Source organism: Oculina patagonica, chromosome 7 (genome assembly GCF_052425735.1).
Source record: "Oculina patagonica isolate OP01 chromosome 7, crgOcupat, whole genome shotgun sequence".
NCBI lineage: Eukaryota > Metazoa > Cnidaria > Anthozoa > Scleractinia > Oculinidae > Oculina > Oculina patagonica.
In genome coordinates this window covers 2,404,416-2,430,429 of record NC_135764.1, presented here as the reverse complement: position 1 = coordinate 2,430,429, position 26,014 = coordinate 2,404,416, and the positions used below count along the sequence as shown (strand labels likewise).

At 37.7% G+C, this 26,014-nt stretch overlaps 2 protein-coding genes across 4 annotated transcripts; one reads left to right on the top strand and one right to left on the bottom strand.

Annotated features, from left to right (window-relative positions):
• Positions 1–70: 70 nt before the first annotated feature.
• Positions 71–3,655, top strand: LOC144659629 (uncharacterized). The gene is made up of 2 exons (XM_078520102.1): positions 71–1,406; positions 2,075–3,655. The coding sequence occupies exons 1-2, from the start codon at positions 350–352 to the stop codon at positions 2,710–2,712; spliced, it is 1,695 nt and encodes a 564-aa protein (XP_078376228.1). The 5' UTR covers positions 71–349; the 3' UTR covers positions 2,713–3,655.
• Positions 3,656–5,158: 1,503 nt separating this feature from the next.
• Positions 5,159–25,077, bottom strand: LOC144659630 (transcription factor CP2-like). Of its 3 annotated transcripts, XM_078520106.1 has the most exons (20): positions 24,774–25,077; positions 22,283–22,375; positions 22,010–22,062; positions 21,934–21,967; positions 19,331–19,419; positions 19,103–19,173; positions 18,065–18,170; positions 17,512–17,618; positions 17,237–17,276; positions 15,973–16,082; positions 15,515–15,583; positions 14,150–14,191; positions 13,340–13,389; positions 12,709–12,886; positions 11,470–11,563; positions 10,904–10,994; positions 10,333–10,503; positions 8,282–8,321; positions 7,980–8,031; positions 5,159–6,655 (listed from the first exon to the last, which is right to left on the bottom strand). In XM_078520106.1, exons 1-20 carry the CDS (start codon positions 24,896–24,898, stop codon positions 6,621–6,623), a joined length of 1,650 nt encoding a protein of 549 aa, XP_078376232.1. In that variant the 5' UTR covers positions 24,899–25,077; the 3' UTR covers positions 5,159–6,620. The 3 variants fall into 3 exon arrangements, with proteins under 3 accessions (XP_078376232.1, XP_078376230.1, XP_078376231.1); XM_078520104.1 differs by having other exon boundaries at positions 21,934–22,062; XM_078520105.1 differs by having other exon boundaries at positions 5,159–6,652; positions 21,934–22,062.
• Positions 25,078–26,014: the final 937 nt, after the last annotated feature.

The window sequence follows — 26,014 nt, the reverse complement described above, 5'->3', positions numbered from 1 at the left end:
TATTGGTCTATTTCTGTTCTATATTCTGACATCATCTTTACAAAAATAGTGTGTTCCGCTATAAAAGCTCAGTGACTCAGCGAATTTCTTTTATCACGGTCACGAGGAAAAGATAGATTTGGGAGTCATTTCTGCGCTGTTTTGAACCGAAACGTGTTTCTTTCTGGTACGCTAGCTTGTAACACAAGTGTGTATCAAGAATTGTTTCTGCGAGAAGCTATATAGTTGTCTACAAGTTTCGCGAACAAAGAACCGAAGAGAGGACTGAACTGAATTTTACGAGGATTGAACTTTGTCAAAGTTTCGCGATTTCCTACAAGAACTTCAATTGAAAGCAACAATTACAGACATGGCAGTTGGAAAGAAATATTTCGACTCAGCAGCCGTTCTTCAATTTGCAATGGCTTTCTCTTTGCTGAGGCCAGAGATGCAAGGATTCGTCGGACAAAATACCACGCCACCGATGCCTGTGAACATGGGTTATCCACAAAATTTCACCGGAGTGGCTTTCGCTCCAAGTAGCACCAGCAACTTCAATTTTCATCTTGCGGCGAAAGAGGCAGCTGCGGATTATAACAATCCGAACAATCCTCTGAGCGAGTTTCTAGACTGGCACACAGCCGGCCAAAATCAGTTCGATGGAGATGCTGTGGCGATGCTTTTCAATGGAGAGAGTCATGAACCCAGAGAGACGAGGGCTTCTTTCAGCACGGAATTGGAAAGTGGTTACAGTTCGGATGGAGGTCGTTCACCGTCTGCTTTATCCTCTGTGGGAGGCTCTCCTCATCATGAAGCGAGTTTTGGTGAAGTGCAGACCTCTGGCTCTGAAGGCGATTTATTCGGTGCCTCTGGCTTTACCCCAACAGAAGAAGATCTATTGAAGTCATTAGACTTTGAGCTGGAAGATTACATCGATCTCGACTCGATCTACGAAGGGCCACCCCAGAAAAAAGCCTTCTTACCCGAAGAACTGCCCTACTACCCAAATATTAAGACCGAGCCGACAAGCCCAGATGGCACATGTGGCAGAAAGTTTCCTAACTCTCCACAAGAGTTCTTCGCCCCTTCGGATCTCACCCGCAAGAACCCCTTTGAAGAACCATTTAACTTCGACGGCTTCGAAGAGCAATACTACAACCCATTCTCGATCGATTTCACCCCAACAAGCGAGGAACTACAGCATTCAGGATCTGAGACGGACACTGTGTTCGACATTGACTCATTTGCAGATAATTTTGACTTTTCTTCAAATGATCTTCCCTTGGACGTCTTCGATCCTAGGCCGGTGGGACAAACACAAGCAGTTGAAAACAAACATGACAACCTGCTTCCTCTCGGCCAGGAACCATTGCCAATTTTCTCAGAAGCTACTGCAACGAGAAACGATAGCGGATTTCCTTCTACCGGTATGTTTTTCCTTCTTTAGATATTATATTACGAAAAAAAATCCTTGCCACACGTACACACATTCGTTACATAATTACACGTTCAGTTGCAATTGAAGCGCGCGAACAAAGTTCACAAGTTCCGCATTCGTGACTTTGTGTTTTTGATGATCAATTTCGCGCCCTAAGTTTTTTTCTTCTTGTCGTTGCTCGTTTCGTGAGTTTTAAGCTTTAGAATATTTGTTAGTCTTCCTTAGAAACAGTTTCTGTTTATTTGACAAACATCCTTTTCAATTTCGTGACTTGCAGCTGATTAATTAAAACACACTATTGTTGTACCATCGAGCCAATATTCCACTTTCGAGGTGGTTGTTGTTCACTCTGTACCAATTATCGTTTTCGTTCGTCATAGGTGAATATTTTAATACAAATACGTAGATCGCGTGATGTACTTTCAAGCGAGAAAGGAAATCGGGTGTAAGACACTTGGGTAGCTAGCTCGGCTGGGCGTGGTAATTAGAATTTTTGGAAGGGGGCATAATATGTGCAGTAGAATTCCGGTAATGGGAAATTTTACTGTTGAGCAAACACTGTATTCGGTTTTCGTATTCAAACTTATTCTGATTAATTTTGTTGCTGTATAATCCTTACTGTGTAGGCTTATGTGTTATTTTATGTTTTGTTTTTAGAAGTCTCATTAACTCAAGCCATAAGTGGAGACTGGCCGGGAACTTCGCTGCCACTGTTAACCAGTGCAACAATAAAGCAAGAAAAACCAGAAATTGGAAGCATCTCAAGGCCATCAACAAGTACATCTACCAGGTTTACCCACACAAAAGCTCCAAAGGATTTCAAAAATGCAAAGCCAGCCTTCAGGGCTTCTGGAGCATCACGTTTTCCTGCATCGGAAGATGAAATAGTTGACATGAGCATTAGTGAATTTAGCAGCTTTTTGGAAACACTGTCTGAAGCAGAGGCACAGAAGGCCAGGGACATACGCAGAAGGGGAAAGAACAAGGTCGCAGCTCGGTTGTGTCGTAAAAGAAAGATTGAAGTTGTCAGTGACATTGAAGAAGACCTCGAAACTCTGAGAAAGAAGAAGGAAGAGATCATAAAAGAAAGGAAAAAAATCCAGGCTGAAAATGCCTACTACAAGAGCAAAATCAATGAATTACAGGACCACCTTTTCCAAAGTTTGCGAGATGAGACTGGCCGACCACTTTCATCAAAAGAGTATTCCCTTTTCCAAGGTGCTAATGGTAGCATTTATGTCGGGAAAAACATTGACAGTGAATCAAGAAAGAAAAAATCCAGCGGTACGGAGTAAGAAATGTGACATAAAATGAACAGACTTGAATGTTGTTTGTGCACGGATTTGCTGTAGGTCGTCACACTCAAAGAACGTTAAGAACTCCATCTTGTGAAGATGCCAAAATTTGAGTGGAGACACCGAGAACACTTCATATTTTGTGCAGGTCATATAACACTGAAGTATTGTTACCTAGTGTATTTATACAAAAAAACCCCGAAGTCAGAAGTTGTTACTGTACTTCTCAGTGGCAAAAAAGTTAGGTAATGAATTACAATTTTTCCACCATCTGTAAAAAGAAATCCTGTATTTATTTGACTGATAGAGATATTTTTGGAACTGATTTTTCAAGTAATGTTCCAAGCAGTCATCATTGAAAAGTTATGTTGAGAATTTTACATGTCCCAATGTTATAAATAGGTCACTTAAATTTGATGTTCAAGATATAATTTCAAACATGCCTAGAACTCCAAGTTCACGCAAATCATAAGGTTCATAAATAGGTCACTTAAATTTGATGTTCAAGTTATTTTATATAATTCAAACACGCCTAGAACTGCAAGTTCACGCAAATCATAATGTTCATTCATTTTCACATCTTTTATGTACATAAGAAAAGATATCGGTAAACTTTTTTGCTAGGAGAACCTTTTCTGAATGGTGTGGTTTTCTTGTTAAAGATCTGTCTTATGTTAAGAACAAGCAGTATCCAATATATTGGTACAATGTTTGGTAATTTAAAAAAGAAAGTTTCAAAATCTTCTATGTAAAATACTGTAAATAATTTTTGTAAATAAGACATAGGGTAAAATAACATTTGTTTAAAACTTTTTATAACTGTTAAATAGATTTCAAGTTGTTAAAAGGAATTAGAGTCTGTGGTAGTTCCATAGTTTCCATTTTACGAGAAGAAAAACAAAACAGAGAAAAAAAAATCATTAAAAACGATTTTGTAAACAAATATGTGGAGTGTTAACTGGTTCCAGCAACAATGTCATACATGCATGAGAAGGGGACGAGGGAGGCGCGGTGGCCTTATGGTTAGCGTGCTCGACTCTGAGGCTAACGGCCCGGGTTCGAGCCCTGGCCGGGGCGCTGGGTTGTGATCTTGGGCAAGTCACTTTACCTCGTAGTGCCCCTCAATGGGTACCAGCGAATATGCTGCTGGGGGTTACCTGTGATGAACTAGGATCCCATCCAGGGGGAGTAGCAATACTCCTAGTAACTTCATGCTACGTAAACCGGGATAAGCTCCGGCTGTATGGGCCACTTGGCTCGGACACAGACTTACCTTTTGCGAGAAGGGGAGGAATCCCAAACATGTTTTTCCTCCAGCATAAAAGGGAATCCATGTGTAAAATACCGGTAATACCCAATTTTAAAATGAGTAACTATGCATTCTCCACAAAAGAGCTTTCTGCTTACCCTTGTACCGGTAATTACAAGAGGGGCTTAAAGGGGTAACATATGTGAACTGGGAATTGGGTAAATTTTCACTGGGAAATTGGAATTTGGGTCACTGGGAATAATAAACAAACAAATAATAAAATTGGAACTGGGATTTGGAAAATCAGGAAAACAATAGGCTGGGAAATGGAAATAAAAACAAAATACAAAATCAGACAAGATTACAAAACACTCTTAAGGTTGTTGGTTTTTCATCCTTGCTCAAAAGGTTTTTGTGTTTTGCTGCAGCCGCAATGGCTGCAAGCAAACACATTGAGGCTGGTGCCGTGGACCGTGGACCGTAAGGTGTAGGTGTAGTGCGTAACAGGGAGATCTGCGGCATCATCATGAACAGGGCGCTGCGGCGGGCCGCGCGGACGATTAAAGTTCGCGGGACGCGCCCCTCCGTGGATCAGCTCGGGCGCTCGCCGGTCCGGGGCACGGTCCCCCGCGGGCGGGGCGCCGCTCGGCGCGAAACATTTGGGGACATTTGTGCACACGTCGAAAGGCTATCACTCGGGGCGCATTAGACGGTCTCAAGTCAAGGGGATCCCGCTATAGCTGGAGGGAGTTTTGGCGCGCGCTGGCGCCACTGTTTTGGAAACGCCGTGAAAATATGGTCGCGGCACGTGCTCGCGTCCTCGTGCAATTCACAATTTCTAAACTTTAGAAAACGAACGAGTAAAATTGGTCCTTATCGTCTCCGATCTTGTTGTGGACACTGAACGCGAGTGTTCGCGGGGGATGACTGCGATGAAATTCTTTCGCTTTCAAATGACTTTGGTACGTTCAACGCGTCTTTGTCCCGTGCGCGGCGATTATTTATAATTTCTGATATCAGTAAAATTATCAGGATTGAATTAAAAAAGTGACTACAATATAGTGCAATTATTAACTGCACACAAGTGAAGAAATAAAAGACGTTGGATTTCAATCTCGACTCACTTGTCTTTCATCAACATTTCCCTAAGACTTTGCTCTAGCAGAAACACATGGACCCATTGGGGCCCTATTTTTTGGGTGGTGAGGGGGTCTCCACAGCTTTCCTTCTTCCACAAAAAACCAACACCTCTTAATTCCAATTCAATCTGAAAACAGTGATCAAATAGGCACTCCGTGGATGTGCCACAAAATTTACATTTGTTTATTATTTCTATATTAAATATAAAATTATATTAAATACAAAATCAAGTTAATATAAATTTATATTAACTTGATTTTGTTAGGTTATGGTCTGTATTTCTAAGAAATCTTCCTTGGCTAGTAACATTGACTGTAACTGGATTACTGATTAAATGAAAAATTCATTTTTCTTTTGAGTTTTGAACTTTAAATCAAGAACAGGCATAAATTGCTTTTTTAGCATTTTTATGATTGTGACCAGGGCTCGAGACTAACTTTTTTGCTAGCAAGCCTATGGGTTAGTGACAGCTAGACAAAACCAATTTTCTACTAGCCAGAATTCTCAAGTTTAGGTTTGGACAGAGGCACTTTGCTGTCTTCACTGGCTCTGTGGCTCTGTTATCGTTATCTCAAGGGTTGATTTTCAGTTACTTTTTAAAAATTTCAGCTTGTCCACACTCTGATAATTTCATACATGACGACAGTGTACTTGTGAGTTTTGTTCTCTTGGAGTCAATTTAGATCCATGGTTTTCTTTCAATCAAATTCCTTAAATTTTCACTAGCCATTTTGGCTGGTGAAAGCCCAGAACCTACCCACCAAAACTGCATTTCTACTAGCCCGTGGCTAGGTGGCTACTGTTAGTCTCGTGCCCTGAGTGACAAATTTTTTCTTCTTCTGAATTTCATATATTATATTTATTTAATGAAATCAAGGATCTTATATGTGGGTGTTTACTGTATTGTGCCAGGCTACTCCTAACATTAGTCTGAATTAGACATCGTACCTTTGCCTCATACATTTAGTGAGAAATTCTATGAGATTCTGTTTAAAATCAACATTATTTGAATGTAAATGCGATGTACATTGCCTTTGAGGCAAATGAATCTTTGTCTTGACTGAATGTCAACGTAATGCAACTTGGCAAGCTTTCAGCTGAATTCCAAGTTCTATAAAACCATTTCTCTACGGCTCCATATCAGAAAAGCACTTATCCAGGGAAAGCTCTTATTTTCACTTATTTGCATTCTGATTATCTCAGAAAGTTCACCTCCATATGGCACAGAACTTCTTTTGCTTTTCTCTCACAGAGTACAACTGTCCAACTGGGTATACTATACCTCCTACCAAAGATTAACATTGTACATTGCTGCACCAGAACACACCAACCATCTTCTCTTGACCAATGATGTTAAAACAATGTTGCTGATGATGAATCTATGATGGCCACAATCTTTCACAATGTTGGTCCAATATTTGGCATTATACGCATTGCATATATTATGTGTAGCTTGCATCTGGTCTGTGCAGGTTGCTTTCTTGCACCGAATGTCTGCGTATTACATGTATGTCTAGATTCACTTTAAAATGACTTGATAAGTGTTGTCTTCTTCTGAAAACAGAAAGCAAGATTTTAGCAGTTACTATGCAGTGGATTATTCAATGTTAGCAATCGTCTTTATGTTTTCAAGTCTTTGTTAATGTTTCAGCTGAAAATACAGCAAAACAATTTTGTCTGTACTAACATTTTTCCTATGCCCTAAAATGATGTTAGTTTGACAAATCATGTGCACATTAAGTGCAGCAAACAAAAATACATTTTAAGCTCCTGAGTTGTGGCACAATAATACTAGAATGAAAAACTCTGTTTTCACCCACTAAAACAACAGAGCTCATCATCACAAAGATATACTGACTAAAATCCAAATTCTCACAGAGACAAATAGTTATATTTAAGAAAAACAGGAAGAATTTTGCCAATGATCTGGGGTGTTTTCTACAAACCACAGGCAACAAGTGCAAAGTCTTTCCATCTGTAGCTCTCTGCATACATGTACATTTATAAGTGTGGAGTATGTTATTATCAGTCAAGAAAAAGAAAGGCTACACTATTCTCACTGCAAACATAATATTGTAAGACTGTCGTGCAGGAAAGGCTTACCGATTTAGCGTCTGGGGTGCCTATTTTCTTTTCACACCTCAAGGGAGAGCGCTTATTCGAGACAGGGCACTCATTTAATTTTTTTGAGAAACAACCAAATGTTCCAAACAAAACTTTGATAAACATTTAAATAGTTAACAATAACAGAAACAGTAACAATATGTTGAAAATTTGGCTAATTTTAAAAGAATTTTCATTTTAGTAGTAAATATATACATGTACTGTACGGTGAATGTTCATGAATTTATCTAGTCAACGCCGATGACTTCAGTTGGGGCAGTCATCCACAATAGGGATGCTTATTAGAATAGGGGCGCTTATTGGAATAGGGGCGCTTATTGGAATGGGGGCACTTATTAGAATGGGGGCGCTTATTGACAAAAACACATTCCTGGGGAGGGGAGGGGGGCTTATTCTGAAGGAGGGGCTTATTGGAAGGAGGGCGCTAAATTGAATCATTACAGTATTAGGTTCTTCAAATTCCAGATTTCTGTACCTGCGTGTTAGTAGCATGGTGCATTGCAGCCTTTATTTTAAATATCACAATTTCAGTCACCTCATGGTCAGTTCCACGGAGTTCGTTGAAGTCACAGTAGAAGTTTTGCCCCTCCCACCTCCCCTGGTGGCGGTCGATCACTGCTGTATACGACATTTGACATGCCTTTTGCCCTGGCAGTAGCGAGTATCCTCCTATATATAACTTAGCTTCCCATGCCAGGGTAATATAATTGTATACAGTGAGAATGGTTAATTTACTTATTAAGTAAACACATACCTCTGACGAGCTGTACAATAAAATGTCCTTCATCCACAAAATTTCTCACCATCTAAAACAGTGCAAAAGTAAGTAAGCAAATAGCGGTACCGGTAAGTATTTTTAATAACTTCAACCAGTCATCCAAAGGAATATAAGGATGTTAAGTTTTCTACAATTTGCAACAGAAGAAACTCTTCTACAATCTTACAAGCAAATAGAGAAGTAGCCAGCACTTTCAAAATGTCTTAGTAGCAGTAGTATGTCACCAATTCTTGTCGAAATATTTTTAAGGAAACATTTTGGTAATCATTTTTTCTCACCTCATCATCAACCAGTACATATATCCCTGTTGGCCCTTGTCTAAAAGATAATAAACATTAAATAAATAAGTTCATGCAACAATAATAACTTTTTACATGAGTTTTTAAAAATATCAAATTCACTGGTTGCCTGGGTCATTGCATTCTTGGGCAAGACACTTTCACAAAATGAAAACAAAAAGCATGACCTGGACAAGACTCATGACTGTTTAAAAGGGCAGTGTCACCAACATCAGTGCTACTTGAAAATCTAAGGAAGGTGTTGGTATTAATTCCCCCTTCTACTAATAGTGGCCTGGCCTTGCTAAAATAAATAATAACAATAATAATAATAATAATAATAATAATAATAATAATAATAATAATAATAATAATAATAATAATAATTAGAATATAGCCGCTGTATACGCGCGATGGAATTCTAGCGGGCATTATTTTTAATAGAACATAGCTGTAAACTATAGAAGCCGGTACCCCGGATGTGCGAATTGTTTGTCGAATTTCGCTGAACGACTTCGTCTCTATTCTCTTGTTTTGTTGTTTAAATAATGCTTTAAAGCAACAAGTTTTTATCAGACAGTGCCAAAGGAAGCGACAGATGAAGAAAGAATCATTGAAAATTGTTGTTTTTCTTTGGAGTTGAATACGCCACTATTTTGCCATGAACTGCCCGAAATTGATTGGAAATTATTTAGCAAAACAAGCCGGACTCCAGAAACGCTTTGAGGTAAGAAACCTTTTTTTAGCCACAATCTGAAGACAGAACACTCCACTTTTGTTCTTTTTAAATCGAAATAAGAGGCGAATTTAAAAAAACTTGCAGCGAAACGAACGCATGAAAATTTTTCATTTTTAAGAAGGCTTAACCAAACTTGAATGTGTAAATATTTCAACTAGATTTGTCGGCTTTGTGAGAACCTTTTGGTAGTTGGAGAAAAAACTAATATATAAATAGGAAATATGAATGAAATGGTATCTTGGTTTATTAATAAAGAAGTTGCCAAAGAAAAGAATAAACTAAACTTTCACTTTTACCAATGTTGCGTGCGTTTGTAAATGCCGTGAGCGGCCGCGAGACTTGTAAGTTCTGTGCTCTTTTTAATGCTATATTCTAAACCCACTAGAAGATGGTTTTCCTATAGGTCCTATAAGAAAATAATGCACTTTTGAGGTCTAGAAAAGCAGCTGAATGCCCTCGCCTGATGGCTCGGGCATCCACTAGCAGCTTTTATAGACCTCAAGCATGCATTATTTTCTTATAGAACGTGGAAAACCATCTTCTAGTAGGTAAATAAAACGCACACTTATAAAAAAGTTCTAAGGCACTTTACAATTTCAAATAAATAAAAAACTAAAAATAAGGTAAAACTAAAAACTAAAAAGACGAATAAAAACACTTTCGAAATAAATAAATCTTAAGATCCCGCTTAAAAGTATAGTCTACTGCCAGGCTCAGATGGTCGGGAAGGCCGTTCCAAAGTGTCGGCGCACAGACAGAAAAGGATCTATTGCTAAACTTAGAATTGGACCGAGGAAAATTCCGAAATCCCCTGGATGAAGATTGCAATGGCCGTGTTGGGTGACAGCCCATTGAGCACCTTGAATGTTAATAAAAGGATCTTAAACACAATGCGCTGACTAACAGGGAGCCAATGAAGCTTAATCAACAAAGGGGTTACATGATCATACTTCTGTAAATAATATGTACTGCAACTGTCGTAAAAAAAAGGGTATTAAGTTGTGTCGCTACAGACTGGTAGGAAAGAAGTGGCCTAAAATTTGAAAAAGTCGGGCTGATGTATTCAAGTTTGACAGTTTCATTTTCAAGAAAATTTCTTAAAAACCATTGATTATGGTTTATTCACATCTTGGAGAATGAATTTATGCCTTTCTTTTGTTAGTCAAAGGTTTTTTTTTGCTTATCACTGATTGCACCCTCAAAATGCTAGCATAGTTCACAGAAAAACTTAGAAGACTTCTCGTGACATTGTCCCTTCAATCTGTAGCTCACCACAGTTAACAAGTTCACCACCATGTGTTTAAGGACTTACCTGTATATAGCTACAATCTGCTCCACACTGAGGTTACATTTAAGAGCAAGTTTTTTTCTAAGTTCACCAATACTTAAAGCTTCAAGAAACATGGCATAGTATTCTTTCATGCCGGAGTTCTCCTGAGCCGATTCCAGGCAAATGTACATTGTTAAAAGCGGACGAGCAGCCCTGAATAAAACAGACAAAAACAGACAAAAACAACAAGGGAAATTTTCACACAAATAACAGCTAGTTTCAAGATTAAAAAGATTTAAATTGAGACTAAAGACCTAATCCTGTTGTTTAAAATAGGGGGGGGAGGGGGAGGACTGGGTGGCTAGCCCCTCCGCCCACACAAATCCAATTTGTCTTTCTCACATTGCAACGTTTTAGAGGCATGCCCTGGGAAGATTCAAACTTCAAACTAGTCCCTTGGTATGAGACACCCAACCCGACCCCCTCCCCTCTTCAAAAATCCCACATCAACCCCTGCATTTCACAACACAAATCCCAGTGAGAGCTTGAAAAATCATCATAACAAGTTAAATGGACAAAAAATAATGACTTAAGGTAAACACACTATTATTACCTGGCTTGAAATGAGTTATGTAAACGTATACCATCAGCTGGACCCATGATCTGAATCATGTCTTGTTTGGTCAATCTGAGAAGATCCGCTCCTACAATCATTAAAGTTTACATCAACGTTCAAGCCAAGATTTCATGACAAACTATTTAGGCACTTCATTTATATACAGAGCTTCTGCATTAAATAAATTAAAGCCAACTCCCAGGGGGGTACTTGCAGTATACATGACGGGGAGGTCAGACATATTTTTTGGGTTGAAAATTTACACCCTCGGTATTTTTTTGGGTCAAGAGATCTGTCATATATTTTTTTTAATCTTAAAGTCTGTTTTATTGAATAAATCAGTATCGAGGTGCTAGATCTTTACTTTTTGGAGTAGAAAATTTTGATGTCAGGTATTTTTTTGGGTGTAAAATTTCAGGCTCATGTATTTTTTTGGGTTCGCAATATGAAGCTCCGTCGTACCCCCCCCCCCGTCATGTATACTGCAAGTACCCCCCCTGGGAGCCAACTTGACAATATTTTGCACAAAAGCATGCTGCCTGGAGCTGCATTATTTTACCAACCTGTATAATTGGCAAACATGATGAGGTAGTTTTGAAATCTGTTATTCTGCAACCAAAGTCTTGTTTCATCAACAGAGGATTCTGACGTTAATCCCTGAAGGTGTGAAACAATAGTCAATGTAATTAGGTTTGTAAAATTATTTACAAAAGTGGGAAAGCAATCTTCAGATTTTCATGGGTTGGTAATGTTTTGATTACCCATATGTGAGCAGTCATGTACATGTACAGTACATGTATGTCATCTCAAATTACCACTCAAGTATTCAGGGTTTGTACGTACATGTATAGGCTTCCACTACTCTTTTATGAATAATGACTGCATGACTTTTCATGGCTTTTTTTTCAAAAAGTTAAAACTTCTTATAACTTTATGACTTTCTCATAACTTTTTAACTTTTTATGTCTTTGTTGTGACTTTTTATACCAAAATTTGAAATGACTCTGATGTTTGCATGTAACTTTTTTAACTTTTTCAAAACTTCTTTAAAACATTTCATTGACTTTTCATAACTTTCCTCATCTACATGACTGTATAAATGTACGACCTCATAACTTTTTTTTTATACATTTTTCACTTTTTATATTGATTGTATGAATTTCTATAACATTTGGACATTTTTTTACAAATCTTTCATAACTTTTTTCGACTTTCTCATAATTGTAACAGTAAGTAGTTTTATATGCTATTTAATTTTCATAACCTTCCAGGGTCTCCTAGTCAAGATTATGCCTTGGCTAGAAACAAATCACCAATTAAAAACAACTGACTAACTCTATATTAAATGGTTTTCACTGTCTATTGACAGAGCTGTAGTCAGACTCATAACACTTACTGGATTTGTTGGCTTGACAGAATTGGAGTCAGAAGAATCAGAACGTTTCCAATCTCACTCATTGTCTTTTCCAGTTACGCTTATGACCATGTCAGTTATGATCCAGTAAAAACTACAATGTAGATTGAAGGAGTCGCAAGCAAAAGAGGAAAGAACAACTGAAACTAATAACAATGCTGAAGTAGTTCTTAAACTCTCTGAGTACTTCCTTTTATGCTTGCCGCTCAGAAATATAGTTTTCACTAGATCATAAACGACAGAGTCATAAGTGGAATCGGAACTGGGCTTGTCAGTTTGATTTTCCACTGGTCAGAATGAAACACTCTGTGCTTCTGTTTAGGACTCTGTCTTTGGTGAAAACCAGTCTTAAAAAAACAACTCAGTGCAGTGATTAGATCTCACTTACAGTGCAGCGTGTTATCCCTGTTGGAGGTGGACTTGACAACACACTACTGGATGGCGATATAACCTGGAGAGTTGAAGGAGGTGACGTCATCACTTGACAAACTGTTGACGGAGATGATAAGGATCCAGATATGACCTGGTGAGTTGGAGGTGGTGAAGACAATGATCCAGTGACTGATCTGAAAATTATTTTAATAACACACTTGAGATCAAAATAATGCACTGTGAAATGTTTAGGATGTTAGGATGAGATCTTATTATTTTAACATACATATGGCTCAAGTGGCCTGTAGCAACTGTCACTTAACAACATCACTAAACAACTGTCGCTACCCAATGTCACTTAACAACTGTCACTTAATAACCTCACTAAACAACAAAAGTTCTGTAAGCGAGAGTCACAATACATGATGAGTGAGAAACAAGTATGAGATACTGTTCTTTTTTCAAAGCGAGTGTTAAGGTATTGACATGTGTGAAACACAGCACTAGACATCATTATCAAATTGTTCTTTGGCTATCATTAGCTGAAACTGTAATGCTAGCTAACAACAACAACAAATTAAACTTTTTTGCTTGTAAATGATACATTAAAAGTTTATTAAAATTTATTAATTAAAAGGAAAGCTCACCCTGGAGACATCCAACAAGAATTGTTGTCATCTTCTATGATCAGTGGCAGCTGAAAGAAAGGTTAGATAGAAACTGATTTGGTTCATTTAACTCAGAGAGCTCTAAAGACATGCTACTGCAAAGGATAATCCAGCAAGGAAAGTGAGCACTGCAATAATAAATGATTATTATTTTTTCATGAAGGAAATTAGCTCAGAAGAAGATGACTGAAAACACTTTGTTTTTCTGTAATCATAACCCGGGGGGCACTCCCATATATGAGCTATATAGGTATGTGCCGCTGTGAAGGGTAGGGTTTTCAAGCAGTTTAGTCTGGGATAGGGTTAAGAAATCAGAAAGTTTTGGTCTAGAAAAGGGTAGCATTTGCTGGAAAACTGATCTGTGTTATGACGAATTTAGTCCAGAATAGGAATAGAAACTCAGAAGAGAAAGAGGCTTTCCTAAACGTAAAATCATCGCAGCATCGTTGTTGACAGATGGTTTTCCATTAAAACACTGAATATAGTGATACAGTTCTAAAAAATGCAAGTCTGGGATAGGGTAGGGATTTACGGTGTCTAGTCTGGTATAGGGTTGCAAAAATCAGCTGAACATGGTGTGGTATAGGGCAAGGGCTTCAAATTCCCAGCGGCACACCCACACCCAAAAATATACAGGGTGCCCCCCCCCCCCCCCCGGGAATCATCACAACCAGAATAAACCCACCCCAAGTGTAACCAAGTAGTTCCAAACTTCTTCTTGTGATCCTATAACTTTTAAAATTTCAGTGCACTCAATTTATTGTTGTGATATATTCCAACTCAGCTTACTTCAATGAGTTCTGTGTACATCAGTGTGGGTCTCAACTGGTCCTGCAAGCAATCAGTCATCAGATGTACAATGTTAGTTCTGTTGTTCGGTGTTAAGTATCTGTTACTGTGACTTAGCTATGACACCTCTCCTTTATCCCTAAGAGTGTGGGGTACTGGTGGTGGCTGTGATTGGGGAGGGGGGGGGGAGTACATTGTAAATGAGATTGAGATTATGCCAAGGCTGTCAGTAAGAGCATTAACCCATAACCCTAGATATGGCTGAGTTCACTCGATGTTACACTTATTAAAGTGAAGATGTTGATTGGTGTCATCTACTCTTGCATACAGAGCGAATTGGGTGATAACTTATTATAATAATAATAATAATAATAATAATAATAATAATAATAATAATAATAATAATAATAATAATAATAATAATGATAATGATAATGATAATGATAATAATAATAATAATAATAATAATTATAATAAGAATAATAAGAATAATAATAATATTAATAATATTAATATTAAGAATGATAAGAGGAACTTTATTTAAGTGTCTGGTCTTCTAGCTACAATCCTAGACAAAAATCCATGGGACAGTAAAAAAAAAAAACGCTCAGTGACCATTCCCTTTGCATTAAGAACTCATTGTTTAATTTTCCGAGCCCCCCTTTCCCTCCAAAACAATGTTGAGATATTGTCCCACGGTATGATAGATAGAAACCAACATTGAATTGGGGGTGGGGAGGGGGAGGTCAATACAATGTCAATTTTCCGTCAAAATTTTTAAGTGTCCCAGGACTTTTGTCTAGGATTGTAGCCTTAAGCTTACTAATCGGGGACACTGTTTAAATTAAAATATAATATATGTATAAAAAACGATTCTGGTCTATTCACATTAAATTATACTACATTTTCCAACACTCTTTGTATTTACATCTAATTCCTACAATTAAGATACTACTTTAAAATAAGAGAAATACTTCAATGCAATGGCTGCTTAAAAACCTTATGACAGCCCTGAATGCCATTGAGATTTATTTGGGTTGTCAGAATGTTTGGTAGGGCTGTAGTACTGACACTTAAAATTCTTTAAAACTGTTTCCCGATGGGTAGTTCTATGCAAGCCTAAAAGCCTAAACAACAATTCCAGAAAGTATATTGGTTGCAGTAGTTCAGAAATTCCTGTTCGAAGTTCATTAGCATGATCATGAGAGGAGAAACCATGAATCCTGATCAGCTATACAAATTTATAGGGATTAATGACTACTACAAATCATTTTCTGTACAGGGCTTATTGAAAGTCAATTTTGCATGATTTTTGTGAATTCTAATCTAAACCTGCGAAAATCGCCAGGATTATTGTTTTCTCACCAACTCTTCCTTGGTTTTGTGTTCAAGTTTTTGCAATTCAACCTTGAGCTTCCTGTCTGCACCTTTGGACTGAAAATGAGAAAGGAGTATTATTACTAATTATGAGAATATTTAATATTTATTATTTGAAGACCGTGAAACAGAACATTGGATGATGCCATTGTTGTTGTCGTGGATGTGGTCATTGTTATTATCAATGGCATAATCATTGTCTTGTCATTGTTGATGTCACTGTCATTGTTACACTTGTCTTCATATGTCCACAACACACCGAAAGTGTTAACAATCAGTAACAGACTGGCAAAATAAACCAGAACAGAAAACAACTAGGAATGGTTAATGTTGTAAAGGTTGTGGGACTCATTGTCATCTTCATCATCTTATCATCGTTGTCATCATCGGGCGGGGCATTGTTACCATGACATAACCAAGATGAACTCAAGAAGTCAGCAACTCACCTTAAACACCTTGACTTGACAGCCTGCGCTATGGATAGGAACAGCATCTGTCGATGAATTGGGGGAGAAGGAATCCACTTGTAATCTGAATGGAACACCACTCTCACCACCTGCAAAATAATAATTATACGACATGTTACGATGGATGTTACACACGACTTACTGTTCAACAGCTATTGAGGTAGTGATTTTTAACAGCATTTGCTTTGAATTGAGACAGTTGATTTAAAAACAGTGTATCTGGATGCATATGGCTGCTTAACTTTAAATAGGGGTGGTGAATGGTCCTTCAAAAACTGTGTGTCTCACAAAATTTTAGCCAAATTTCAGGGGTCTCGTCGTCGGGAGTTGTTCTTTGACGCCTTCTCGCAATCTTGATTTCTTTTGCAAGATTAAAAACGGTCTCGGGCTCGCAGAAAAGATATCAGTCTCGCCATCTCGCAAAGTCTCGCAAACACCATTCGACACCCCTTTAAATAGGTGTCAGTGACAACCCTTGTATGGCCACATATTTCTGAAGAAAACAAATACTGGAAAAAGTATGTCCATCCATCCATCAATGTAAAACAAAGTCCATCCGTAACTTAATAGGACATGCTTGTCCTTCCTCTTGGAATTATACTGAGGGAATCTGTTTCCACCAACTAGCAAAATAACTTGGTGTCATTTCATTTCAAATAATGAGGTTAAAACAATGGAACTTCAAGCCCAGGGTCGAGATGAGTGGAGGAGAATTGTAGATGCCATATGCTACAGTGCACATACTTGAGGGGCAAAGGAGATAAAGTCTAAAAAGATACTAAGCTGTGCCCAAAATGTAAGAAAGGTAAAACATAACAGAAATTTTAAAAAGAGCTTATTGTGGTTAGCTTAGTTGGTAGAGCGCCGGACTGCTGTGCGGGAGGTCGTGGGTTCGAACCCCAGACCGGACCAACACTCAGGGTCTTAAAATAACTGAGGAGAATGTGCTGCCTTTGTAATTACGTCTGCAAATGGTTAGACATTCTAGTCTTCTCGGAAAAGGACGATAAACCGTAGGTCCCGTCTCCTGTATCTTCAGTCTTATAACAGGGGACGTTAAAGAACCCACACACTATTCGAAAAGAGTAGGGCACGAAGCTCCTGGTGTTGTGGTCTGGCCTTTGAGACGTGAATAAGTAGGTGTACAGTGCATTTGAACATATACACATGAAAAATGCGCTATATAAATTCATTATCATTATCATTATTATCATTATAAAAATCAATAGATTAGTTTCCTTACCACTCTTTCCTTTAGTGAATTCTGAGCTGACACAGTTGATCTGGATAGAAAGTGAGGTAATATGAGAACTTATTTAATGATAGAAATACCATGTCCAACAAAGGAAAACCAAACAAGAATTATATAAAACTCTGGACACTCCCTTCTTCTGGAGATGGACAGATTTTGGACCAGTCGCTCTCTCTACATATAATTGTTATTTGTAAACAGCAATCATGACAATGTTGAATGAAAAAGAAAATTTTATTTTTTAAAAATCTAGAAATATTACTTACAATGACATAAACTTCTGATCCCTTGGTTGGATCCCACTCAAATTCATAACAGTTAAGTAGGCTTCCTTTGCTTCTGATGTTTGAAACACCACTTGACATGGGAACATCTACACAAAAAATTAATATCAAGGGTAAGTATGAAAAGACCCCTGGTAAATAAATCAGTATCAGGTCTGAAAAAATACCGTAAAACCCGCAGATAAGCCGCACCTTAAAGGTTTGTGTTCATTATATAAAATAGCTGAAATTGTGGGTAAGACTGAAGTATAAATTTCCGTTTCAATGTTTAGTGAGTTTACGTTCGATGAAGAAGACACCTGAAGACTCGACTTTGTATTTTTTTTTTCTATATTTTTTTGATATATTACTTTCAAAAAACTTTTTCTAAAATTTGAGTTGCTAAATTCAGGGTTATCTGCGGGTGCGGCTTATCTGCGGGTGTTTATGGTAAGTCATTTACAAGTACATGGTACATCTATAGATACTATAGCTAGTGAACACTGCAGAAAATGTTAAGTGAAATATAAAGAGTAAAGTATTAATTACAGAATACCTATTTCCAGAATTCTGTCAGCAGGCCGGTTGTTCTTCCATTCCTCGTATTTTTCAGATTCTTGGACTTGAAGTTTTCTCTCATAAAAACAGAGCTTTACAACACTCTACAAAGTCAAGAAAACAAGATATGAACATATTGAAATATACAGTAAAGACTTTTCAGAGTGGCTCAATGGATTGTTACATGCCCAGGGGGGTACTTGCAGTATACATGACGGGGAGGTCCGACGTATTTTTTTCGGTTGAAAATTTACACCCTCGGTATTTTTTGGGTCAAGAGATCTGTCATATATTTTTTTAGGTCTTAAAGTCTGTTTTATTGAATAAATCAGTATAGAGGTGCTAGGTCTTGTACTTTTTGGGGTAGAAAATTTTGATGTCAGGTATTTTTTTGGGTGTAAAATATCAGGCTCATGTATTTTTTTGGGTTCGCAATATGAAGCTCCGTCGGACCCCCCGTCATGTATACTGCAAGTACCCCCCTGGGGTTACATGTACTTGACTCAAGTGCATGGACGTACAAATTAAATTGTATTCACTTATATTGGATGGGATGCTAGTTTACAATAATTTACCTCCCTCTCTTCCTCCACCAAAAATGTTGGTCATGCTCCTGGGTCAGGCTACCTACCAAATATTTGCCAGTAAAATAAAAGTTCCTGGGTGGGGAACAGTACTTTGAAAGTAATTGTCTTCTCCAAAACACAACATTACTTTGATCTCGTTATCCAGAGTCCAATGCACTGGCCATTAGCAACTGCACACAAACCACTATTTACTAAATAACAATCTAGATTTAGCCAAGCCTAAAAGCAGCTCAGTGAGGATGGTGCAATAAAGGACACATGTACGCATATAGACGTACAACCAAAATTTTTCAGAACCATGAAATCATCAAATTTTCTAAGGTATGGGGCAAGCATGGAAGCGCTGCTATAACCAGAATAGGGGGAACTAAATTCAGGTATGATTTATACAGATGACAATGACCTTGACATCCTTTCTCCAGTAATGTACTACACAGTAGGTATTTTACCTTTAAACATTGCCCCTCAAACTTTGCTCCTTCTGCTGGGAGACACAACATCTCCAACAAATAAGGCTGCCCTGAAATTAATATCAAAATTAATGTGATTCAAAATTGGATGACCAATCATTTATATGATAATTATATTGATTTCAAACTTATCATTAATAAAAATCTCAAACATACAAGCTCCATTATATTTGGTGACTATTATATACCTAAGTTATTATTGAATACCTTGATTGAGATATGTCAGTGAGTCTTCTTCAATTTTCTTTGTTGGAGAGGTCGCAGCTTTCAAAATGTGAATAAACCCATAGCCCAGACTGAAAAAGGCATAAAAAACTGAACATTGTACATGTACATGTGGCAGACGAATGGCATTCAGTGTGCGAGAACATGTAAATCACATAGTGTTACAGTCACCACATAATAATTATTAGAGTAGCATCTATACAGTGTATTGGCCGATCCGAGGTTGCGCAGGAAACTGGGGCGAGTTTCAAATTTCAAGTAATCGATAATCTGACACCACCACATGAAAGATCGCCTTGAGATTGGTGATTTGACCAAGTTTGATGCTTTCAGGATGCACAGAAACGAAGTTATGGACCTTGAAACATGGTTAAAAATCCATACAAACGTCTCTAATTGAAAGCCAGCGTCCCCCAAAACCATATAAACTCTTAAAATTTTTATCCGTTTTGTGACAGCTGTAAAATCCTGCCAAAGACCCATTATTTGAAAGAAACTAAGTTGAAAATCACTATGTTTGCCCTTTTGAAAGAGTATCACAAAAATCATAAAAAAATTAAGAGTTTATATGGTTTTGGGGGACGCTGTCTCAAAATAAGAGACGTTTGTATGGATATTTAACCATGTTTCAAGGTCCGTAACTTCGTCTGTGTTCATCCTATAAGCGTCAAACTTGGTAAAATAACCAATCTCACCAAGTTCTTTTATGTGGTGGTGTCAGATTATCGATTACTTGAAATTTGAGACTCGCCCCAGTTTCCTGCGCAACCTCGGAACGGCCAATATTGAGCAGAAATCCTTGGGCAATGTGCTTCCAGGTTAATTGTAGGTTCCCCAAGGAAGGTCATTGAGTGGCCAATTATTCCAAGGGGAAGGAAGTTTCAAAAAGCCAATTTTTTTAAAAGGAAAGTATGGAGCTGAAATAAAATTTCCAGATGGTCCAGATGGGAGGAGGTTCAAACCAAATATCCTCCATGGAAGGGTATAATTATGCATGGATGGATATTTTCTGGAACAACACAGTCAAAAAGTGTCCACCAATTATACAGGTCAACTTCAAATTAATGAACTTCAGGTGTATTTAATGAAATAAATGACTGTACTGAATAAACTGTTGTTACTTATTATTGGACCAGCAGATAGGATGACAACAAGGATAAATTTTATCATTACGACTCCACCGCGCTTTAAATGTGTCTTTCTGAAATGGGCAATACCGCTGGAAATTGTAGTCTGAAGGCTCCATTTATTCCTTTGGGTATAAGTTTCGGTAGCTGCCGAAACTGTGTCGCACAACTTCGGTTTTGTTTGTTTCTAAAAAGGTGAGATATTTTGGAAGAAGCCGCCCAAGTGACTTCAAAAGACTGGAACAATAGCGCAATTAACCTACCTTGAGCGAATAGAGTTGTGAACGTATCCTTTTGTCGTTAAGTTGTGATTGAACTTCCAATAACCACTACAGACATTTTGCAGATTTAAGTCTTTTACGATGTATTTTTCGCTTTTATATTTATTAAAAAATTAAGAGCTTGTTGAGAGCTTGAAAAAGAGATCTTGAACGAGCTATTTTGATCGTTGTAGGCAATTTTAGTTTTGTTTTCGCCGAGCGCGTAGCGGCGGGCTCGATTAACAGAGTTAATTATGCGTATCCAAATACTGACACATGTTGATAGCTCCCAAATCGCTTTTCATAGATTTAAACTCTTCCTTCTGTTGCTGGTATTTAATTCGAAGCGTTTTTAGTGCAAATAAAAGAGATTTTAATCAAGGACAATTCTCTTTAGTCTATCTAAGCTGAGTGATCGCTTAAATAAACACGTGTGCTGTCTTGCATAATGTCACTCGTCTAAATGTCACTATAGTCACGTAAAAACCACGGCCGATCGAATAAAATATCCCAAACAACAAAGGCAAGTGTACAGTGATTAAAGGGTCCTGTTTTATTTGTATGTGGCATTCCTTTTTACACAATTCCTTGCTGTGTTTGCATCGAAAATATTTTCAATCGGTAAAGAGAAAATATACTTTAGTACGCAAGCTTGCTTTGTTTATCTTTGAGCACGTCCACTCGCTCTAAAACTTTTGCAGTTTTTAAGTAAATGAATTACATTTCCATGCATTGAAAGTGAATAGTGATAGAAAATAAAATCAGTCAAGCAGATAAATTTCCCAGGAGATATTTTTCAATCTGTTAACAAAAGAAATACTTCTCACCTACATCAAAGATGTTGCGCTCTTCACGATCTTCGGAAGCTTGTCGGCTTGTCGGTAAATACATCGGAATGAATAGGCAATGAGTTTAAACAATCGCTTGAATATATGAATGCTTAATAACCTCAAAATTTGAGGTACACATTTAAAGCGCTGTGAAGTTGTCATGTAATTTATGTGGCTGAGTAAGATACATGTTAAGTGTCTGTCACCTTGAATAGAACTTGATACCATACGCAGGATGACCAACAAATTGCATTGTGTTCTTATTCAGCAAATACATGTACAATAATGATTTCTCTGTCTTTTCTTTGAAGCTAAATATGTTATTTATAACTTAAATATGCTAGTTTCACTGTAAATTGTTACCCTACCTTGTCGACTGTACGTTCCTGGCAGGTGAAATTTGCGACGACTGAGATGGAGACATGCCACAAGCCATTAACGTTTCCTGCTTTGTTTGTAAAGTAGAGTTCAAAGAAGTAACTGAAGAAGACACTACTCTAAATAAATATGATGCAAAAAAAGAAAATGATCATCAGTCAGTATCTTGAAAAGGAATTACACCCACTTTCAGTGTTACCTGCATAGCTATCTTTCTTCATCCATCTTTTGACATTGTCTTTTGACATGCTGTTTGAAATACCCCCCCCCCCCTCCCTCCAGCCATGTGAGTCTTTTGAACAACCCATAACCTTCCCTTATTGAGCTGCAAGTACTTACTCTGTTACAGTCGATGAATCAGGACCAATTGTGTCCATATTCTGATGAACACCTGGTGGCTCGTCCTTGAAAATGGGCAAGTTGAGGACATCGCTTCAATGAATAAGAAATTGAAAGTATGAGCAATAAAATATATATAACAGGCTTCACAAATGTCAATTATAGGCTACCTACACTTGTATGCAACATATAGCAGCACATTTCAGTGCAATTGTTTGTTGGCATTTCTTCTCCTGGGGAGAGGGGTTGGATAGGAAATGATGGTAGCCGGTCATAAGGCCCCCAAGATAAAACGCCCCTGAGACATAACGCCCCCTATAAGACATGACGCCCCCTATTGTGATTTATATATTCAGAGAAAGATCAGAGAAGAGAAGGATCTGAGGATGTAATAAAATTAATGATATGAACTACTGTAGTTTACTGGCCTCTTTGCGTTGCAATTCATCCGTTAATGGCAATTGTGATTCTTCTGTTTTTGTTACTCGATCGGTATCGCTTGATCCATGTGAGCAACGAGTAGTACTTACCTTTTTACGGTGCGATTCCATTGTTAAACATTATGTAGCATTCGCTAGTTTTACTAGGTTACACTTAGTTTTCTCACTCTTTTTTACAATTACGAGGCAAGGATAAAAAGGTAATGAAAAGAGAAAACAACAAAAATAGGAAAGTACAAGAACCTTGGATTGGTCGAACCCGCTCATTATAAACTCGGTTTTTACGATCGAAAACTGTAAAATTATGTTTCTGCTATCGTTATCATAAAATTACAAATAAAAGTTGCTTTCTTACAATGGGGGCGTCATGTCTTATAGGGGGCGTTATGTCTCGGGGGCGTTTTACCTTGGGGGCGTTATGACCGCAATTCAGAAATGATGTTACATTCACTTCAAGAACTAGCCAAATTTGTTTTTATGGAAAATATCCATACCCCTCCCAAGGAAGGCCTTTTGGTTTGAAACTTCCACCTCTGTGGAATTCCAGTCTAGCTTCATACTTAAAAACTTTCAATTGGCTTTTGAAACTGCCTTCTCCCCCATCAGAATTTCAAACTACCTTCCTTGGGGCAGGTATGTTTTTTTTCCTAGAACTGTACTGCCTGTGCTTACATACACACTTGGTACATACTATAACTATATACAGTGGAACCCCGATATAACGATCTTCGATATAACGATGAATATTCTATGTCCCGGCAAATTTTACAGTAAAATCAATGTATGGGACGGAACCCCGATATAACAATCTTTGATATAATGATATTCCCGATATAACGAAACAAATTTAGCAGACCGAACGTAAAATCTTTCCCGATATAACGATATTATCAGTACGCAGTCACAAAACATCGAATTTAATGCAATAACATTACAGTAATCGAGTAATCTCTAACGTTTCTGTAAACAGATTTGCACGATGATATACGAAAATGATACTGTGTCCTAAGCCTCTTTATCAACTTTACCCTCCTAATCCTCCTAAAGTTACATGCACTAAAAAGTACTTGTTAGGTTTACCCCGATATAACAATATTTTCGGTTATTTTACGGCCATATCGTTATATCGGGAGTTTCGATATAACGATTCTTTGATATAACGATATAATTTTACTGCTCCCTTGGCATATGGTTATATCGGGGTTCCACTATATTGTTGATGGTCAAGAGTAATTTTTGATTGAGTGTCATAAAACCAAAACCAAAATCAATTACAAAGAACACAGGCAATCCAGTGAACCAATCAAAACTCAAAGCAAATACATGAAGCTGTCACAAAGTGTGGGAAAACATAAGCAAGTGAGTCATGATTGGTTTTTGTTTTCCTTCAGATTGGTTCAGAAAGTGGCACAATTTTTTTAACCAAATTATCTCTGAGTAATGCAAAACCAAAGCAATCACGAATTACTTTTGACACCCAAGTGAAAATCGCTCTAATGTGACAGGTCATGTCATTAACATTTGATGGTATGTTATTTTAATATCCTGGGTACCATAACTATGTCGTAAACCTAAATTCGTTTTAAACATTCTTTATAATAAACGTATTTACATGTACAATAATATTACTGAATTTATTTAAAATTTATTCATAGTTTAAAGAGTTGAGTTTTAGATTTAAATAAAGAAGACGATTTACAGTTGTAAAACGGATGTTAACACAAACGACACACAATTTTACGCTTGCACTGAGATTTTAATGTCCTAAATTTCGTGACCAGATATATTATGTAAACAATAGTTTTGTCTTCTATGCATATGCTTCCAAACTAAATCCACTAAGAAGCTTTTATTTTCGAATGCAAAATACGCATTCCCGAATCAAAAAACAATAAAGATAAACAACCCTTTCTAAATTGAAAACAAAATATTTAGCTAAGTGTCGATTGCAGTATGATCAAGCAACTCATATTTTCACGCCAACCTCTTGGAGAAATAAAACAAGCATACTGTTTTTCTTCTTCATTAATAAATAAAGATTGTGTCCATACCTCATGTTGTATGCTCCCTCGGCTCCATATTCATTGCCCAAGCCAGAGAGATTTAACAACTCCGAGGCGAGACCACCATCAAGACCTCCGTCCATGTCATCAATACGCCAACTTGTGCTCGCCATCACGGTAATTTTTCACGCCATTTGGTCTCAAGAACGCATCAATTTGAAACTATCGATACCATGTGGGCCTGTATGACCCGTACACGATCAAATGGACAAGATATCTTGGCATCAAATGAGACAATAAAGCTGAAAATTTAGCAGAATGACAGGTCAACACGCTTGAAAGCAACTTGCACATGTTCCACAAGTGTTGTGGAGACTGGGACGAGACTTCGTCGCGATCCCGCCAAGCCACAGGACAACCACACAAATGCACGCAATAAAAAAATACATAGGCACGCATAGCGTGCTAGCGGCACTATTAGGGGAAATTCTGACAAGCGACACGGCGTTTAAACAGCCACATGGAAGAACTAAAATGGCGACGAACGACAAGACTTTTATTGAAATAGCGACAGCGAAGGAAGAATTAAATAAGAGCACTATGGTGAATCTCTCGGTTTCTTAAATGTTCGACGGCGAACCTGAGTAGTCACAAATCCCCTGCGTCATTAGCATGGAGGGCATGCTTTAAATACAAATAGTCAAAAATTTTCTTTGCTTGTCCTACTTACTAGTATTTTGCTACAAAAAGTACAAGGTGACAGATTCTTATCAAGAAGTTATAAATTCAATAAAAAAGTTGAAAAGAACAAACTCAGGCTAAACTTATGAGGGTTTGCATTAGAGCGTGAGAGCGGGAGTGTTGCTGTTATTATCACTGAGCTGGCAACCAACTAACGTACATCATCTTGATTGAGCATAGCAAAGTATAAGGAAATATGACAAATAAGCCCAGATATCATTTCAGCCGAGCGAGATGAAATCCACCTTTGCAAAAATTGACAGTGAACGCCTGAAACAGTGGACAGCAGTCCAAAAATAATCGCCCGTCGACTCGAGAAATCGGTGGAGAAATGTTTTGCGATCGAGAACTTTTGATCAGTTGATAACACGTCGTTTTTTAATTACTCAAATAATTAAAATTTGAAAAACTTCTGCTCTGTGTACTTAGTTCAGACTTCAGAGTCACGTCGTTTTTTATTTGGTCGAAAAATTTAAAACCCGAGAAACTTCTACTTTGTGTACCTAATTTAGTCACGTCTTTTTTAATTGGTCGAGACATTAATAACA

Coding starts and splice junctions, on each gene's coding strand:
- LOC144659629 (XM_078520102.1), top strand. CDS start 350: ATGGCAGTTGGAAAGAAATATTTCGACTCAGCAGCCGTTCTTCAATTT. Junction 1,407..2,074: donor TAGCGGATTTCCTTCTACCG/GTATGTTTTTCC, acceptor TTTTGTTTTTAG/AAGTCTCATTAACTCAAGCC.
- LOC144659630 (XM_078520104.1), bottom strand. CDS start 24,898: ATGGCGAGCACAAGTTGGCGTATTGATGACATGGACGGAGGTCTTGAT. Junction 12,887..13,339: donor TCTTGTTGGATGTCTCCAGG/GTGAGCTTTCCT, acceptor AATAATTTTCAG/ATCAGTCACTGGATCATTGT. Junction 8,032..8,281: donor ATGTACTGGTTGATGATGAG/GTGAGAAAAAAT, acceptor GCACTGTTTTAG/ATGGTGAGAAATTTTGTGGA.